This window comes from Carettochelys insculpta, chromosome 25, assembly GCF_033958435.1.
Source record: "Carettochelys insculpta isolate YL-2023 chromosome 25, ASM3395843v1, whole genome shotgun sequence".
Classification (NCBI taxonomy): Eukaryota; Metazoa; Chordata; order Testudines; family Carettochelyidae; genus Carettochelys; species Carettochelys insculpta.
Window position 1 is genome coordinate 13,068,864 of NC_134161.1, and position 19,250 is coordinate 13,088,113.

Consider the following 19,250-nt stretch of genomic DNA (forward strand, 5'->3'; position numbering starts at 1 on the left):
AGAGTAGGCCTCAGGCCTGTTACGTGATCCCTACAAATGTCAACAGGCTACGAGTCTGTGTCGCAAAGTGAGGAAGCAAGTGCATAGGGACCCAAGCTCTCTTTTACTCCATTTCACCTGGCACCATTTTCCAACACAGGACTTCTGTGGGCACCAGAGCTGTGACACCCTGGGCGTGGCTGACATCGGCACCATGTGCGACCCCAACAAAAGCTGCTCCGTGATTGAAGATGAGGGTCTGCAGGCTGCCTACACCCTGGCTCACGAGCTAGGTGACTCATTTTGTACAGCATGTACTCCGGGGCAGCCAGCCTGGCCACCACGGCAGAATCCATGGCAGGGCCTTTGTAGCTCCAGCGTCTCGGCACTGGAGTCTCTCTTGAGTTGGGGGGTCAGTTTAGCTGGGAGGGCTAGCACCTCCCCTGGTGTAAACCAGCACCACTCCATCGTAAGTTGGTGTAGCTCCATCGACTGCAATTGTTTTTATAAATCAGAGGTGGGAAAAGTACCCCCAGAGTTACTTGGATTAAAGTGGAGCTGCTTTTGCAACTGGATACTAGAGTGAGAATCAAGATGTGAGTGGGGGTGGGGGTGGGGGAATGTGGACTTTTACTCAAGAAGTTTTCCAAAGGGACACCAGTGACTTGTACTTAAGCACACACGCCCCATCCCCCAAGCAGCTGTGCTTTTACTCAAGTAACTTTGTGGGTACTTTTCCCACCGCTGTTCTAAATCATGTTTACTGCATTAGCGTCGAAGGGCCAGTCAAGATCGTGGCCCAGTTGTGGCCCTGTCCCACAGAGCTCGTCAGCTAAATAGACAAGGCAGAGCCAGTGTGAGGCAGGGGCAGCACACCTAAGCAGGGAGAACAAGATGATGACACCGAATGTCCTCTTTTCCCTCTTCAGTCAAGCTCTGACGATTTTCACGTGGCGAGGCTCTGGCCCAAGGAGTCCAAGGCCCTTTCCCTTTTTCACTGGCGTGTGTTTATTTTTACAACTCTGTCCCGTGGGAGCCGATCTCGTGTGTTGTAATTCAAACACGCGGGAGGAAGGCGGTATTGATAGGCTTTGTTACTGAGCCTGATGGATCACACTCCGCCGTGTGGGATGTGATGTTTGGATCCATCGCTACTGGGAGAGCAGCCTTGCAGACACAAGCAAATACAGGGGAACTCTAAGCTAATGGGCTGAGCTGCAGGTCATGGGATCTCCCCCTTGCATCTCACTGGACATCCCCTTTTCTGGACACGCCAGGTTTTGCTCACACCTGGCTTACACCTGTCGTAGGGGAGGTGCTCCCCATGGGATCCCTGTGCGTGCCAGTGGGCATTCCCCATTTAAGGTTCAACCCGCAGCGAGGCTGTCAGCCTGCGAAGGGTGGGAAGATTCGCAGGCCAGTCAGGGTGCATTCGCAGAAGAGGTAGGCTGCTGAGGATGGCGGGGGAGGGAGATGGTGTGCTAACTTTCAGGCTCTCTCCTCTCCCAGGACACGTGCTAAGCATGCCCCACGATGACTCCAAGACCTGCGAGCGGCTCTTTGGGCCCCTTGGAAAGCACCACATGATGGCTCCCCTCTTCGTGCACTTGAACAAGACCTTGCCCTGGTCCCCCTGCAGCGCCATGTACCTCACAGAGTTTCTGGATGGGGGCCATGGTAGGAATCAGTTCAGTACCCAGTGGTTGCTCCAAACCCTGGGTCTCCTGCCAGGATGGGTCACCTGGGGGCAGACTTTCAGACGTATTTATGCCACTAACCTGCTGAGGTGCTTGTGAAAATCCACTGTGAGCTTCCCTGCATCTGTAGGCACCTATAAGCCATTGGCAACAATGCCCTGCTGATAACCCTGCTTCCTCTTCAGCTGGGTGCACTGACGCCATCTCTAACGGAGCCTTGGCCAGGCCAAGTGCCACGGCAAGTTTGAACAGACAAGCTGGGAAAGGGACGCCGTGGGCCCTAGTTGATATCCTAGCCAGGCAAAGCCTGAGAAGGTCAGAGGCCTGCAGGCTCTCGTGTCAGTCTTTTACCCACCTGCTCAGCCTGTAAACTCTCCGCCGCAAACACCGTGGGCTGGAGCGTTCCCCATGCGCTTTCCTCAGTGCTCACCTCTCTTTAACAGCCCGCACTGCAGGGGCCATGCTAGGGAACAAGCGGGGCTGGGGCAGGTTCACACAGCCAGTGGCTGCTGAGGAATTGCTTCACCGGAGGATGCTGATGGCATAAACTCGATGCCCACTGATCAGTGACAATGTCAGGGTAGTAGAATTAGCCCTGCCAGACAGCAGGAGAATGGAGCCCAGGGACATGGTTTCGGCGAACAGTCAGCTCTTCTTCCAGCCTCACTTTGCTTTGCTCTCTTCTCTGACCAGGTGACTGTCTGCTTGATGCCCCGGCCGAACCCATCGCGCTCCCCACAGACCTTCCAGGCCAACTCGCCCTGTACGACCTGGACCGCCAGTGCCAGCAGATCTTCGGCAAAGAGTTCCGGCACTGCCCCAACACCACGGACGAGGACATCTGTGCGCAGCTGTGGTGTAGAATGGACACCAAGGAGCCCCTGTGTCACACCAAAAATGGCAGCTTGCCGTGGGCAGACGGTACCCCCTGTGGAGCCGGCAGGCTGTGCTGGGATGGCAGCTGTGTGGCACGAGACACAAGGAAGCCCCAGGTAACAGAACATCTTTCTCCCATCAGCCAATCTATCTCCACCTGGGAGAAAGGGCTGTTCTGCAAGAATGAGGCTGATGAGCTGTGTCCTCTGGTGTCTGCCGTGATCTTCTTATCAGCCATTCTCTCTAAAAAGGAGGTGAGGTTTAGGTGTTGCGCAGCCTTGAAGGCCATATTACCATTGTTGTTTTTTTATTATGTATCTTATGGTAGCACTAGGAGCCCTAGTTGTGACCCACAACCTCACTGTGCTAGGTGCTGTACAAACACAGCGTCTGTCACAAATAGCTTGAAATCCAAGTAGCATCAGTACTTTGCTCTTACATACACTGCTTAACCTTCATGATTCCCCCTGAGGGCAAGGGAAGTGTCATCAACCCAGATGGGAAAACTGAGGTAGGGAGACAAAGAAACTTGCACAAGGCCCCTTGAGAAGTCTCTAGCAGAGACGGGAATAAAACCTAGAAGTCCTGACTCCCAGCCTCTTGTTCAGACCCTGCTTCCTCATTGCCTACGTCCAAGAGCAACGAACTCAAACACCAAACAATTCCTGCCCTGCTCCCAAGAAAGAGACAAGCTGAGCAAATAGTCTAGATGTGAGTGTTAACTGGTGGATCCTGCAGTCCAGTCTGTGGTTCAGGATTATGCCAATTAGAACTGGACTCTTGCATGTCCAGCGATTTATAAACGAAGCTCCTCATAGGACGAAATTGGAGGGCCAGGGGTTTATCTGAGTCCATTTTAACCGGCATCCAGGAAGGGCCCATATCTTTTTATTTGGTCTGATTTGCTTGTGAGTCTATTTTTGGTCACATTTTACCCTGCAGTAGTTTTTATTGCTGCCTGGGCTGGACCAGGCCAGCTCCTTGATTAACCCTGCACTGATTTCTTCAGGGGTTCTGCTAGTCTGAACTAGACTGAGCAGACTGTCATTGTGCCCTTGAGTCATTCTCTTGCCCTGCTGGGAATGTACCTGGAGATCAGCTACTTCCGATTCAGGCCCCAGGCCAGCAAAGTATTGAAACACACGCTTCACTGTAAGCACAAGAATCGGTTCATTAAAGTTGATGGTTGTTAAAGATAAGCATGTGCATAAGTGTTCTGGTAGATCAGAGCCCTCAGTCACCGTTAGGAGGTCATTTTACCGGTGCTTTAGTCCTTTACTTACCCGTCATATTTACAAAACAGGATCAATGTCAGGATAAAAATCACGAGACTGAATCACAATTCACAAGAGTTTTCTTCTGGTGGGATTCCTCCAGCTTCCTGACCTTGCTCCTGAGCACAGGGTCTGGGAACCAGTCACCACGCAAGCAGTCAAAATTGTGTTTCCCTCTTGCTGCTCACTGTTTGTTCCCTGCACTTCAGTCGGCTAGCACAAGGGAAGTAAAGATTTCACTTGGGCACCATCGGTTTGTTTCCAGTCTGGTTCTCCTGCGATGCTGCAAGGTTTGGGTTGCAATCCCCACAGGACATGTTTAAACCACAATCTGACGGCATGGCTTGGCTGCGTGTCTTTTATAAAATATTTCTACCTCCATCGGGTTTTGTCAAATGCCTTTTTGCCACATTTCCCTATTTAGAAATGAAACCTACCAGTGCGGCCCCTGTTACATTACACTGACTGATGGACAAACAGGTTGTAATGTAACCCCTAGGCTCATTAACAGCCCACCCCCATCCGCAGGTCAATCCCTATTGCAAAACAAACTCAAAGCCTGGCCAAGACTTACTGTCCCTGCCTCTCTCCCAGCTCCCATGGGATGAAATCCTGGCCTTCAGCAGAACGCACAGTGACACCCGTGGGGCCAGGACTTTGGCCCCTGATGTCACTAGGTGCTCATCCCCTCTGAGAGCCAGGCCCTGATCCTGTGTGAGGTTGAAAGGTATAATGACAGCTGCCTGAAGGACAGGAGTTGCCGCTTCTATTCTCTGTCCAGCTCTAGGGGTGGTCCAGGCCTCTGGTTCAGGCCCTGATGTTAGTCCCTGGCCTGCTCCATGTCCAGTCAGGGGCTGCTGTTACAGCAGACCACTGGCTTTTCTTCTGGCGTGGAATGTTGTGGTTCAGTAGCACCACAAAGCTGGGCTGTGGTGAGCTGGCAAGGGCTCTGGAGGTGAGAACTTTTCCCTGCACCAGCCCTACCACTGGCTGTGAAAAATTTAACACACACCCCCATCCAGAGCCACAAGCGATGCCCCCCCGCCTGGCATAACTGCTGGTGAAGCGGTGAGGGAGGTGACCTGGGTGTCAAGCTTAAGGCTGAAATTTGCAAAGTCAACCTGGAGACTTGTGTGCCCAGCTCCCACTCATTCCAGTGGGGCAAAGGGGCACAAACAGCAGTTGAAGCCTAACGCCTATTGGCAGCTGGGCTCCTAGCTGCCATGTGTACCTTGGAAATATTTCTCCTTGTGTCCATTAGGCTGCTGGCAAGCCTCAGTCTGAACAGCTCTAGTGGGCAGTGCACCAGACTGGGACTCAGGAGACCTCACTTCATTCCCAGTGTGGTCAATGGCCTAATGCTTGGGCAAGTCCCTCCCCTCCCCTGTGCCTCAGTTTCCCTGAGAGGATATGTGATGCAGTGGGGGATACCTGTGTGTGTGTGTGTGAGTGGCTCACAGAGGGTGGGGGTACTGGAGACAAAGGGGGAGGTGGAGCCTGAGGGGTTTGAATTGGAACTGGGATTTGGGAAGCAGTTAGTCTGGGCTGAGAGAGAGCAAGACCAAGGAGGGGGCATGGCCCCAGCTCTGGCGGCCCCTCGGGGCCTCCTCTCCCCAACATGGATTTGACTGGCTGTCTCTGCGGGCTGTACTGACTCCTCCATACAATGCTGCGTCCTGTCGGCTAATAAACCCGCTGTTCTCCTGCTGAGTGAGAGTCACTCCTGCCTGCGGACCAGTGCAGAGCTTGGGGGACCCCGAACCCCATCACAGGATAATGATACTGAGCTGCCTTGTTAGGCGCTTTGAGATCTACTGCTGAAAGGCACTAGGTAAGAGCTAAAGGTTATTACTGATTTTATTTCATTGCTTTAATGAGGGCCTTCCATGATGTTTTGCAGCTGGTGGTAGATGGGAACTGGGGCCCCTGGAGCCCATGGGGAGCCTGCTCCAGGACATGTGGAGGAGGAGTGCACTTCTCGTACCGCGGCTGCAATGACCCAGCACCTCAGCACGGAGGAAAATACTGCGAGGGTCAGAGAGCCAAATATCAGTCATGCCGCACAGAGGAATGCCCCCCAGACGGTAACTGTCTCTTTGCAAACCACACCTCCCTCTGCACAATGCCCTGGCCCTGGCTGCAGATGCTCCGGCGAGAACGGCCAGGTTTCCCAGCGGGGGAGCTCAGCTGGACATGAAAGGAGCCATTGTGCAGCTATCGATGTAATTTACGAGGCATTAGGGAGGGCTGCAGCCTGTCTGCAGAGATCTGCCTGCCGGGCAGTGTGTGGCGGAATGTTAGGGAGACAAGGGAGGGCTCTGTCTGATGCTGAGGCAACCAGCACATCCATCACCCGGCTTCTGGGTGCCTGCAGCACATGGCTTCCCATCCCAAGTGTACCAGTAAGCCTTTTCCCCAAAACCACCTTTCCCCAAGGGCCACCAGCCAGCCTGTTCAGCCAGTCACCCTTGCCCCAAAAGCCACTGGCAGGGTAATCGGCTACAGCCTTCTGGAAGGGGGGTCCACCCAGCCCCAGGGGCGAGCAGTGCCACTCGCAGGGGGCATGCATGGCCAAGCAGCAAGGGTGGCTCATGGACCAAGTGCCCGTTGTAAGATTTCAGGCAAATGATTTGCCGCTCTTGGGTTGCGGACAGCAGTCCCTCTAATTTTTGCCATCCAGGGTGGAATAATTTTTGTGTGCACCAAGGCATGGGCAGATGTGCACCACCAATAAAAACACATGCTGCTGCTGGTGGGTGCTCTGCTAATCAGATGGGTGGCATCTGATGCTCTCCTGGGAGGCCGCCCACACACTCAGCTTACAGGGAACACTGTTTGCAGGGGAGCGACTGCCTGGGAGCTGCGGGGTCATGTTTTCCTTTCCTTTCAGGGAAGAGCTTTAGAGAGCAGCAGTGCGAAAAGTACAACAGCTACAACTTCACTGACTTGGATGGGAAGCTGCTGGAATGGGTCCCCAAGTACTCAGGGGTGTCCCCCCGGGACCGCTGCAAGCTCTTTTGCCGAGCCAAAGGGAGGAGTGAATTCAAAGTATTTGAGGCCAAAGTAAGCCACTTGTCTTTAATTATTCCTCTTGTCCTTGCCTGGACTGTAAGTGAGTGAAATGCTCCAGCCGGGGTCACGGAACTGTCTCATTGTTGTCTGCTCCTTATGGCCCAGGTGATCGACGGGACATTGTGTGGGCCCGAGAGCCTCTCCATCTGTGTCCATGGTCAGTGCATCAAGGCTGGCTGCGACCACGTCATTGGTTCCTCCAAGAAGCTGGACAAGTGCGGCGTGTGCGGTGGCAATGGTTCCACATGCAGGAAAATATCCGGCTCACTCAACAGGTCCAAGTAAGTCTGGAGGTCTAAGCCATCTCCTGGAATCCCGGGCGGCAACAGGTGGTCGTCATAGCATAAGAGGGGCACAGAGTGAGAGAGGTTTGTCTCTCTTGGGACTGTTCGTAGGGAAGTTGCTTTCACCTCATTATGGAGCTGATCCTCACTCAGCTCCTTTCAGGGTCTACCCCGGACAGGTGTGCTACCTCACTTCTATGGGAGCAGGCTCAAGCCCAGAGAGAAAAGGAGTTTAATTACAATACATAGTCACTTTTTCCCAGGGGCAACCCAGAGATAGGACTTTGGTGGAACTCCCTTAATGTACAGCAGCTCAGAATTCAGCCTGTGGAACCCATTCCTCGCTCTGCAGCCTCTCTGAAGTTAAAGCATTCACACAGGCTATCGCTGAGGGAAGAATCCCCATGGACACGTTACTAAAAGCATAGTTCTTTACCCACACAACTAGCAGCAAGTCAGGTTATGAAATGGGAAGTAATTTTAAACATCTAAGCCAGTGTTTCTCAAGCTTTGGAGACCACGCAACACAAACAATAATATTTTTTATGCGGAAGACCTGTGAAAATCTTCTTCCAAAAATTGTTGTCACACCATAAAAATGAAATAACATATGTTTTCTAAAAAAAAGTCATTTAATCAGGTAACACAGTGTTACTTCTTCACTGCTGTATCTAGTTTTAATAACGGAAAATATAGACCATCAGTGTGGTTTTTTCCAAACACTCACGCACTCCTGCGAGCCATCCACAAAACATTGGTGTTCCAGGGAGCATAGTTTAAGAAACACTGATCTTGGCTATTCTTCCCCATTTGTTTGAATTTGTACTCTTGAATCGGCTTGGATGGCAAACCCAGACCGGACAGTCTCACGTTTTGTCTCTTACTCGTTAACGCTTTCTGTACTGTCCAAGTGCTGCATTGTAGTGGCAGCAACACCAGGAAAACCCTTCTTGTTTTCTTTAAAAAATAATACCTCTGAATGTCAACTGTTTAAAAATATCATGAAAACCTGAAAGTTTATTGAAACAATTCCCCCGCAGCCAGGCAGAGAAGGTGAGAATCTAAACTGCCTGTCAGGCAGGAAGATTCTGATCTGGTTTGCCCCACTATAAATCTGATGAAACTCTGTTGGCTTCCATAGCGTTAACCTAGATTTAGACTAGCGTAAATGAGCTCAGAATCCAGCCAAGTGCTCCTCTGATGTTTATCTTTGCCCCAAATTCCACAAAACTTTTGCAAAGTTTGTCTCTGCGCAACACTATGTAACCCAAGCAATGCCTGTTGCGTTAAATGTCATTTGGTGCTGCTATGCTGTGCTCGGTGCCCGACCAAGCACAAATTTAAAAAAAGAAAAAAAATGAGTCCGTGTGTCGAGGTTTTTACAACCTAAGCAAAAGGCTGAATTTAACCCACGTGCATAGAACTACCACAAGACCCACGCGGTACTTATTCTGAGAGTATAAGTCCAACAGAAATGGTTCAGAGACCCGAAACATGGGTGAGATTTATTGTCGAGACCTAAATCAGCATAGCGCCACTGACATAGTGGATGTGATATACCTTGACTTCAGCAAGGCTTTTGACATGGTCTCCCACAACATTCTTATCCATAAGTTAAGGAAATATGGATCGGATCCTTGGACAATAAGATGGATAGAAAGCTGGCTTGATGGTCGGGCCCAACGGGTAGTGGTCAATGGCTCAATATCTGGATGGCGATCTGTTTCAAGCAGAGTGCCGCAAGGCTCTGTTCTGAGGCCGGTGTTATTCAACATCTTTATTGATGACCTGGATGAGGGACTGGATTGTACCCTCAGCAAGTTTGCAGATGACACAAAACTAGGGGGAGAGGTAGATACGTTGGAGGGTAGAGAGAGAATCCAGAGTGACCTGGATAAATTGGAGGACTGGGCCAAAAGAAATCTGATGTGGTTCAATACGGAGAAGTGTAGAGTCCTGCACCTGGGGTGGAAGAATCCCAAGCATTGTTACGGGCTGGGGACCGACTGGCTCAGCAGCAGTACGATGGAAAGGGACCGAGGGGTTATGGCGGATAAAAGGCTGGATATGAGTAAACTGTGTGCCCTTGTAGCCAAGAAGGCTAACGGCATACTTGGGTGCATTAGCAGGGGCATTTTGAGCAGATCTAGAGAAGTGGTTGTTCCCCTCTATTCGGCACTGGTGGGGCCACATCTGGGACATGGTGTCCAGCTTTTGGCCCCCCAGTATAAAAAGGATGTGGATTTGCTGGAGCACGTTCAGCAGAGGGCAACAAAAATCATTAAGGGGCTGGAGCACAAGACCTATGAGGATAGGCTGAGGGATTTGGGCTTGTTTAGTTTACAGAAGAGAAGACTTAGGGGTGATTTAATAGCAGCCTTCAACTTCCTGAAGGGGAGCTCTAAAAAGGAGGGTGAGAAACTGTTCTCAGTGGTGTCAGATGGCAGAACAAGGAGTAATGGTCTGAAGTTGAAGAGGGAGAGGTGTAGGTTAGATATTAGGAAAAACTTCTTCACCAGGCAGGTGGTGAAGCATTGGAATCCGTTGCCTAGAGAGGTGGTGGATTCTCCATCTCTTGAGGTTTTTAAGTCCCGGCTGGACAAGGTCCTGGCTGGGATGACTTCTTGGGGGTTGATCATCCTTGAAGCAGAGGGCTAGACTAGATGACCTCCTGAGGTCCCTTCCAGCCCTGTGATTCTGTGACCTCAGCAGATCTGTGGCAAATGACACCAGCTGGAGAGTTGTCCCTTTGTGTTGAAGGGTTACACTTCAAGCAGAGCAATGCTAGCCATCAGAAGCTGATATAAAAGGCTTCTTGGAAAGAGAGTAACAAAGGGCTGAGATATCAAATTCCATGTGAAGAGATTACTCGGGGAGGGAAGATTAAATTAGATTCCCTAAATGGTTTCCTTCCAGGGAGTGCAATGAATGGAACGTCCATTCACCAATAAATTGTTTGTGGTTTGCTAAAGAGAGATTAATGTGGTAACGACAGCCCAGAGGATTTAATATATAGTAAACTCTTTCATACCCAGCATTCTATCATCTGGAACTCTCAAATAGCTGGCATTTTAACCATAAGTAAATTTGAATTAAGTTTTCCGTAAGTACAGTATAGTGAAAGTAAATGCAAATACATGCAGCAAATACAGGATAAGTTGACAGTGTACAGTACTACTGTTGGCAAATACAATGCTCTGCATACATTTTTGTTTCTTAATATTGAATCCTGTTTTTCTTTCGTGTTTTGCATTGCTACGTATTCCTCTCTGTCATCCAGAGTATTTGACTATCCAGCAACCTCCTGGTCCTGGGGCTGCTGGATATGAAAGAGTCCACTGTACAAGAGATCCTATTAAGATCACAGTTCAGGATGTGAGCGTGACTTTGGTCTGGGAGCAGTATTTGACCCTATGGCTTTGTTCCAAAATACTCTACACATAATGGCCAGCCACAGCACAAGCCCTTGAAACGCTGTGTGTAAATCTTCCTGTCAGCTACAGGTGCTGACTTGTACCAGATGCTGGAGTCTAGTGTGCTGCCTCACACCTGTCAGAAATTGTCGTAATTGTTTGCTCAGAGCACACAACGAACAAGGCAGAAAGACAGTCCCTGATTTAAAAGCCTTTAATTCCACAGCCATGACTCAGTGCTCGCACTGCAGCCCCTACCTCCCCTGCATACTCCATGTTTCTACAGCAACACAGTTTGCTCTGGAATCCACCCCAGCAGAAACTTGGTGCTCCAGAATCTGATTCCATTTCTAGCTCTTATGGTTGGGCTGAAAACCTTGCAAACCTGAGCCAAGTGCAGCCAATGCAGAGGTTTCTGCCTGCATCTGCAGGCAGCTGGGAAAAAGACTGCAAAAAAAAAAGAAGTGTGAATTTCCCCATTCATCTCACAGGAGATATTAACTCAGAAACCTAATGAGGGCAATATAAACACCAATATCGCTAACTGCTTAACTGCTGGTTATCTTAGCAGAAGCATCCAACAAGCATTCTTACCCTCCAGTTCTAAACTGTCACGGAGACCTCCCAGATACCAAAAGCCCCCGCTGCCTCATACCTTCAAAGGTTTGTGTCTGTGCCCATGTTGAGGCACCAGCGCAGACGCCAGCTTCCAGTACAAAACTCTGAAGCTCCACTGCAATGTAAAAAGTTAGGGACTGTGTAACATACAGGCAATTTCCTATCAAAATAAACAAGGGATGGATTGTACTGCTTATTTACACCTCTCGTTCAGAAAAAGTCTCCCACTTACCTTTTATCTGGCCCTGACCCCATGTCCCATCCCTGTGCTAATTTGGTTTGCTTGTCGTTTTGGGATGACAACCATCTCCTCTGGCTTTGCGCAGGTATGGCTATAATGACATCGTCACCATCCCTGCTGGAGCTACCAACATTGATATCAAACAACGCAGCCACCGGGGGGTCCGTCACGATGGAAACTACCTGGCTCTGAGAACCCTGGACGGCAGGTACCTCCTGAATGGAGACTTTGCCATTTCAGCCATGGAGCAAGACATCCTGCTGAAGGGGACTATCCTGAAGTACAGTGGCTCTCTGACGACGCTGGAGCGGCTTCAGAGCTTCCAGCAGCTTCCAGAATCTCTCACTGTCCAGCTGTTGACTGTCTCCAGTGAGGTCTTCCCACCCAAGGTGAAGTATTCTTTCTTCATCCCCAAGGAGGTGCCCTTTAGCAAGCAGAAGGTCAAGGAGAGGAAGTCAGCCAATGTCATCCAGCCCATGGTGACCTCGCAGTGGGTTATGGGAGACTGGTCTGCCTGCTCCAAAACCTGTGGCTCTGGCTGGCAGAGGCGAACGGTGGAGTGCCGGGATGTGGAGGGCCAGGCCTCTGCCACCTGTGACAAAGCTCTGAAGCCTGAGGACATCAAGCCCTGCAGTGACCTCCCGTGCCCCATATGGCGGCTGGGCCCCTGGTCGCCATGCTCCCGAACTTGCGGCGAGGGAGCACAGACGCGGAGTGCCACTTGCATTGACTACGCGGGGAAGATTGTAGACCGCGAGAAATGCAGCGCTCCCCCGCCCCAGGCAGCCACCACCATGTGCATGCTGCAAGAATGCTGAGCCACGCCTCAGCTGGTGCACCAGAGACGTGTAACGCAGCCTGCTACTAACCAGTCCAGACCAGCTTGGCCAGTCAAGCAGGGTGTAGGGTTCAAGGGTGGATGTGCACTAACTGACCTGAGTAGGCCTCGTGGGGCAGACCTGCCTGGAAGGCCAACAGAGGTTACGCAACAACTGCTCATTACTGGTTTCATCCCCCGCCCAAAGCCATCTACCTCAAAGGAAGGTGGGGGGGATAGCATGGGGGACAGGAGGAGTCATGTGATTTATTTGGACTGGCCAATAGCAGATGAACTTCAATTTAAGGTTCAATCCTCTTCTAGGCCATTTCCAAAAAAGACAACCTGAGTTTCAGCCACACCCCCCAAGTCTCCTTCAGGAGACACCATCTGTCACCTCGGAGATGCCTCAGCAAGGAGGCTGAGGGGTAGGTTAGTGGGGTGGCTTCCTAATTCAGAAGTTCAACCCTCGGTGCTGGAACTCGGGGCGCTGGCGGTGCTGCGCTCCCTCGCCCCAACGCCGAGTGGTTTCCATGGCATCCAGGGTTCATAGTTTAGTTCAGTGCCTCTCAGCACCACCCAGCCCCCACACAAATCATTCCAGCAGCCCTGAATTTGATGCAGGTATTTTCTGCAACCTGTCTGGGGTGAAGGGCCTGATCTCACTGCCATTACACAGCTAGAACGCCCCTGCTCTACAGAAAAGATGGACGGGACCAGAAGCTTTAAACACGACCTTCTACTAATTTGGTAAATTCCAGTAGGGTTCATTAGTGCAGAGGGGCTTAGTCTGCACAATCTGGCCCCTGTGCCTGCTCTTGATTTCAGCGGTGTTCAGAGCGGGGGCTTTGGTTCAGCCCGACTGAAGCTGGGCCCCTTCGCAAAACTTTGGATGTAGGTTGTGGCTCGGATTTCAGCCCTCTTTATCCCAAAGTTTGGGGTTTTTGGCGCCAGGGGACTTGTTCAGGGCCAGCTGGTTACATCTAGCCAGCCAGCCACTTGACAAATGGAGGGAAAGGGGTCAAAGTGGGCCCCTCAGTCATGCACAGATGCCCAGTGAAGAGTCAGCCTGTGAAGTCAAATCCAGCATTGTGCATGCAGAGGTGAATGGCTCTGCCGGCTCTCCGTGTTAGCCTGCACAGGCAGCCAGGGACCTGTCACAGGAGGCAGAGGGTTGTGAGCAGGGGCCAAGTCTAAAGGGCACAAATGCCTGTAGGCAGCCTTAGGTGAGTCACTGAACCTCAGATTCCCCCTCTGTAAAATGAGGCTGTCCTGGGGATTAGCTAAGGTTAGTGCAGTGCTTTGGAAGTGAAGAGTCGCGTGTATTACATAGTATAAGGGATGCTGCATCTCAGTTATGTTCTCTCTCCACTTGGGTGCGAGCTAGTGTTTCCTTGCCGAGAGGCCCTCCTTGGTTTTCTGTCAATTGAGTAATTTATCAGCTGCATGTTTAGTTCTGCAGGTAATCCACAAACTTGGGTCTAGGGCAGTGTTCCCTGTAATTTGAGCACTTGGGCAGCCACCCAGGAGAGATTCGAGTGCTGCCCAGCTGATTCACAGAGTGCGCACCGCTGGCAACATGTGTTTCTATCAGTGGTGCACATAACAAAACTGATTCTGCCCATGGATGGAAAATATCAGAGAAGACACTGATCTAGAGTCCAAGCCTCCCCGAAACTCGAGACCGATGGGGTTTGGGTCAACCCCTACTGAAGACATGGTGCATTTGCTAAAGTCAGGTCTGCATCTGGATTCTGAGCCCCACAATATTTGAGGAGGCTTGTGAAGTTCTGGTTCAGGCCTTTTCACATGTCCTTTCATGATGCCATCACTTTGCCCTGGTATTGTCCCCCACCTGACCAGTCCTGACTACATCTAAAACATCTTCTCCCAAGACTAGAGTTTTTATTCTCCAGCTGCTGCAAGAGCTGAGTAACATGGCCCGATCTTTTCTCTTCTACCCAATTATCTGTCCCTAGTGCAGAAGCCTGGCCAGTCTTTGAACGTTGACTTTTTGAAGCAAACTCCCTTTGCTACTTGTGCAGTGAGACTGACCAGAAGCTTCTTTGTGCTTCTGCAGGAAAAAATTTCCAATTTTTACATTTCTCAACAGGGGAGGCTCATCTTACCCAGACATTCCCTTTTCGCTACCTTGGGGACGCTTAAACATGTTTCACCTCTTTGAGGCGCTCAGCTTGTCTCTCTCTTGTGTGCAGCTTCCATGGAATTGTTTGCAACAAACCACAGAGAACTAAGAGGGTCTCCAAATGTCTGTCTGTTTCTTTAAGCTTCTCGTGTGGCTCTTAAGCAGGGTTGCATGACCCTCCTTCTGAATAAGAGCCTACGATCGTTGAAAACTACTCGGTAAGGAGGGGGCGTTCTCAGACCTAGTGACTCTCTTTTCCTTGTATTCACTTCTAGGCTTTCCTCGCTAAACCAAAGTCTGTACTCTACGGAGGGGCATGGCAGTGTTTCCCTTTCAGAACAGTGGGCAGAGCAGGTTACTAGGAGGCAGAAATCCTGGATTCTATGCCTGGCTTTGTGCTTTCTGACCTCAGAGAAACTGGGGCTACAGTTAACGTTATTCCAGAAACTGAGTCCTGCATCTTTGACTAGCTGCTCTTCCTGGGGCTAGCACTCAGGGTAGAATGTGCTCTGGGACTTCGTTAGGGGCAGGGTCCTAAGACGACATCCGTGATAGGGTCACCCTTTTTCCTGTGGTCAGTGATTTTTTCAAACAAATGATGCTACATGTGCTGCTGCTAAGGGGCTCCCTGGCCTTTACCCACTCACTGCAAAGACTAATGTTAACAGTTCGCTAGCTTGGTCTGCATAAATGGGAGATCCTTGCCTAAGGCCCCATTAAACAGACATACCAAAGAAAGAGGAAAGAGGATTGACCCACCTTGGAATGGAGGAGGGACAGTGAAAGAGCAGCCTGTTTTTGTTCATCCCGAAAATAAGAAAAGTCTGCCCGATGGCTGCTGTGTATTTAATGTAAGGAACAGGGGAAGTGCTAAAATAATTCTTTTGCATAATCTAGAGACCTAGGTAGAAGCTGGGTGGCCCAATCCTCTGGTTGCTTTTGAATACCTCAACCAGTGTCTTAATACGGGGCTGAATGAAAATCCCAGCTCTGAAAGCTCATGATTTAGGGGTTCAAAATCCACATCAGAATGTGTGGCCTAGTCAAGATTGGTGTTTGGATCTGGATCAGTGTTTCTTAAACTTTTTGAGACCATGGAACGCCAAACAGGAATGTGTTTTATGCAGAACACCTATGAACATTTTCTTTACAAAATTTTTGTCAGACCAAAAAAAACCAAACAGCAACATAAGCAGCAACACCGAAATGAAGTAATTTAATAAGGTATCAAAGCAATGAAGAAGTGACATTGTATCTGATTTTAATAACAGAAAATATGTACCATCAGTGCGTGACATCAAAAAAGCATCCAACACTCACGGCGCACCTGTGAGTTGCTGACGGAACACCAGTGTTCTGTGGAACATAGTTTAAGAACGCTGATACTTCCTTACAGAGAGCGGTTTGAACTTTGAACTCTTACGTGAAGGTGGAGTAAGAAGGACATTCAAGCCCTGATCTTCTTCCAGCAGGATATGGATAACTCCCACAGAAGCCAACTGAACTTATTCTTATCCTGGAAGTTGGCTGGAGAGACTAGAAAATCCCTGCTGATCTGATTCTTTCCTTTAATCAAACCACTGAATTTCAAGTTTGCCCTCTCGCAAACATCTCGGGAAATTCTTTCAGACATGGGACTTTGTGATCTGAAAATCGTGTGCGGAGCAGGGTGTGAACTCAATAGCGTCCTTCTGCATTATGTCACGTGGTGTATAAAACAAGTGAACCTAAGCCAGAGGGTGCACAGCGGGATCCAGGCTTCCAAAAAATTCACGGGGTTGGAGATCAGGAATTTCTAGTAGGCCCCTTGATGGAAAAAATGGACAGCTGCAGAGTGTGAAGCCAATGCCGGATTTCCCCAGAGTTTGGGGTGCAGGTCAGGCCCCTCTCTAATGAATACGCACCACTCTAGCTCCAGGTATTTAAACGCTGTCGCACGCTTCAACCCATAGTTGAGTGCTGAAGCTGTGCTTTCTTGCTTTGCTACAGTCTCCTTCACGTGTGCATGTGTTTAACTCAAAAGCAATGGTGTGTCTTTTCTCCAAAGTTGTTGCACCTGTCTGAGATAAGTCAAACATTGAAGTCATAGGCCTGGTCTACACTAGGAATTTAGGTCAAAGTTAGGCACATTAGGCTGATTTTCTTAACAATGAATCCATACAACCAAGCCTGTTCCGCAGGCTTTAAGGGGTGTTAAGGTCAATTTCAGTATTTCTGTTTTTCACAAGGAGTAATGCTAAATTCAACCTTGCATGATTGACTTTTGGGTAGCACAGACACAGCCCTGTGAAAGTTGACATTCGTGGCCTCCTGGAGGTGTCCCACAGTTCCCCAGTATGACCACTCTGGCCAGCATTTTCAACTCTGCTTTCCCCAAGAATGTGTGAAGGAAAACACATGCTAACTATGAAGTTAAGCAAGCAAATAGGCCTCCTCCATCTGCATATGTTCATGGTGAAGTTCTTTAGCTAAAACTTCTTGCACATGCAAGTTCCCTGTTACCGACCAATCCCAATCAGTATGATATTTTCAATGATCTCCCTATTGCTTTCTAGCTCCACTTGTATTCCCCTTAATCCTAGTAGTGTCTAAGAGGACAATTTGGCCACAATTTCACAAGGTCCTGAATAATACATCCAGCTTTAAACATGGGAGTAGTCCCCGAGACATCAATGAGTTTAAAGTTAAGTGGGAGATTAAGTATTTCACTGGATCATGCCACTGAAGGGGAGAATGCATCAGTGGGCTGTAAAATGGTCAAAACCATGCTGTCGAGGTGTGCTCTATTGGTCCTTGATACTGCAGTGTGACTGTAGCAAGCCTTCGCACTCTGCTGTCTTATACTTTATTCGGCACAGGCCCATATCTCTACGCTTGAAGTGGGAATTCTTTACAGCAGCTGCATTCGTGCTACTGAGGGTTAATAGCGTGATGCTAACACGTGAGGTCTAGTGATGACCACGGAGAAGTAAAACTCACTTCCAGGTGACAAGGGCAGGAAACCTGCCAGTTCTCCATTCATGCCCGTGGCAATTCAGTCTATTTTAAGCAGACCTTTTTGGTTTCTTGTTCTCACGTTCCCAGTGACTGTAGATACTAGAAATTCACTCTCAGCACAAAATCTGGATCAGGATCAGAACATCTTTGTGGCATGTTCTGATCCCAGGCATTTCACTGCAGACATGCATACATTTCATTGATGCTGATTATTTTGGAATTCCTGACCTATCCTTCTCTTAGAACATGTAGCAATCATGGGGATGTACATCAAATAAGTTATATACAGGATATATATAGAGAGAAATATGTATATATGTTTCCCTTCAGTGAAGGATTGTAGCAGTGTACTGAGCCTCTTATGTAAGATATTTATTATGAATTTTTGTTTTGTACAGTCGCTGTCTGAAAGGGAGGGGTAACCATTTGTGTTTAAACATGCTGCTGTGTTTCCCCCTCTCCCCATCCTACACCCACAGTGGTGTTGTAGGGGAGGGAATCGCACTAATCTTTCTAACTGCTTAATTACACAACTGGTGTCTCACTGCTCTTTGGTGTGCAAATCAGGACGCGATTTCCAATCAAGCTTTGTAATCCTAACAAGCCAGTAGCAATAAACATTCTAATTTTATTTAAACCACAGAATATTTTCCTGTTTTATCCTGGGTTTTGTTTTGTTAACCTTTTGGTAATGGATAATCGTAATGCTAGCCTTTAGCTTTTAATAAAGGACTTCCTGGAAATAGCCACACTGTCCGTTTTGTTTTTCACTAGATAGATTTGGTTTCAGCAATACTTTCCTCTGTGAGTTTTATATGTCCCACAAAGAAGCCTTATTTCTGATCCCCCTTTTTCCTTTCCTTTTTTCCCTCCACATAGGCTATGTCTATACTAGATGTGGAATTCAACCGCAGATATGTGATTTAGCTATGCCACTTGCATAGATAAAATCGACATATCTGTTCAGCTAACTTGTCTGTCTTAAAAGGGGAAAGTTGACATGAGTTTCTCTCCCTTCAACCTTCCTTACTCCTCACATCTTCTGAGGAGTACAGAGCTCAGCTGTTACTCTGACAGCTCTGGAAGATGATCCTGTGCAGGTCGCTCTTCTGTGGGAGGGTAGATAAGCCCATAACTTTTCAGAAACGTCTCTCTGGGTTTTAAAATAATGAAACAAAACATTCCAATAGAAGGCCATCAAAAATCAGTGAGAAATTTTGAAGTTTTACATTTTATAGGTTGCTCAGACTGTGTTAGTAGGCACTACAAAACTCCATGACTTATATGACATGAGAAGAAATAATGTCTATTGGTTAAAATACCAGGACCACTGGGTTCTTCATTTAACTCTGTTCCTGAAGTGGATTACTCTGTATTTATATGGGTGTCAATGAGAGCAGAATTTGGTCTTTATTGTCATAAAAAACAAAAATGTAGCTGCTAAAGTCTGGCACGTATTAGGTGGCAAACAGTAGGGACCACTGCCCTGAGTTTAGAGGGTATCTCACTTCATAGAATATAGATCATCTGCCTTCCTCAAAGCAAAAGTTAGTGGCACTCCTACATTCCCTTAAGCAGAGGTGGGAAAAGTACCCCGAGAGAGAGAGAGAATGTGTGTGTGTGTACTTCTACTCAAGTAGCTTTCCCCAGGGAAAACAGTGACTTGTACTTAAGTATGCCCCACCCCCTAAGCAGCTGCACTTTTATGTTAGTAACTTTTTGGTTACTTTTTCCATCTCCGTGTCAACAAATCTCTTCAGTGCGGACTTAAAGTAAGCACATACTTAATTTTCATGCCTTAGATTCCTATTGACTTGGCAATGCATAATATCTGCC

General features: G+C 48.8%; 1 protein-coding gene across 2 annotated transcripts in view; it reads left to right on the forward strand.

The window, feature by feature from the left end:
- The window catches only part of ADAMTS8 (ADAM metallopeptidase with thrombospondin type 1 motif 8), a 40,839-nt gene extending 22,679 nt beyond the window's left edge, over positions 1–18,160 (forward strand). Inside the window, exons 3-9 of one of the 2 annotated variants that reach the window (XM_074977133.1) lie at positions 140–272; positions 1,489–1,656; positions 2,370–2,668; positions 5,727–5,910; positions 6,717–6,889; positions 7,004–7,179; positions 11,540–18,160. In XM_074977133.1, the coding sequence (XP_074833234.1) occupies positions 140–272; positions 1,489–1,656; positions 2,370–2,668; positions 5,727–5,910; positions 6,717–6,889; positions 7,004–7,179; positions 11,540–12,272 (1,866 nt within the window). In that variant the 3' untranslated portion in view covers positions 12,273–18,160. The remainder of the gene's footprint in view (positions 1–139; positions 273–1,488; positions 1,657–2,369; positions 2,669–5,726; positions 5,911–6,716; positions 6,890–7,003; positions 7,180–11,539) is intronic. The other variant, XM_074977134.1, reaches the window with a different exon arrangement.
- Positions 18,161–19,250: the final 1,090 nt, after the last annotated feature.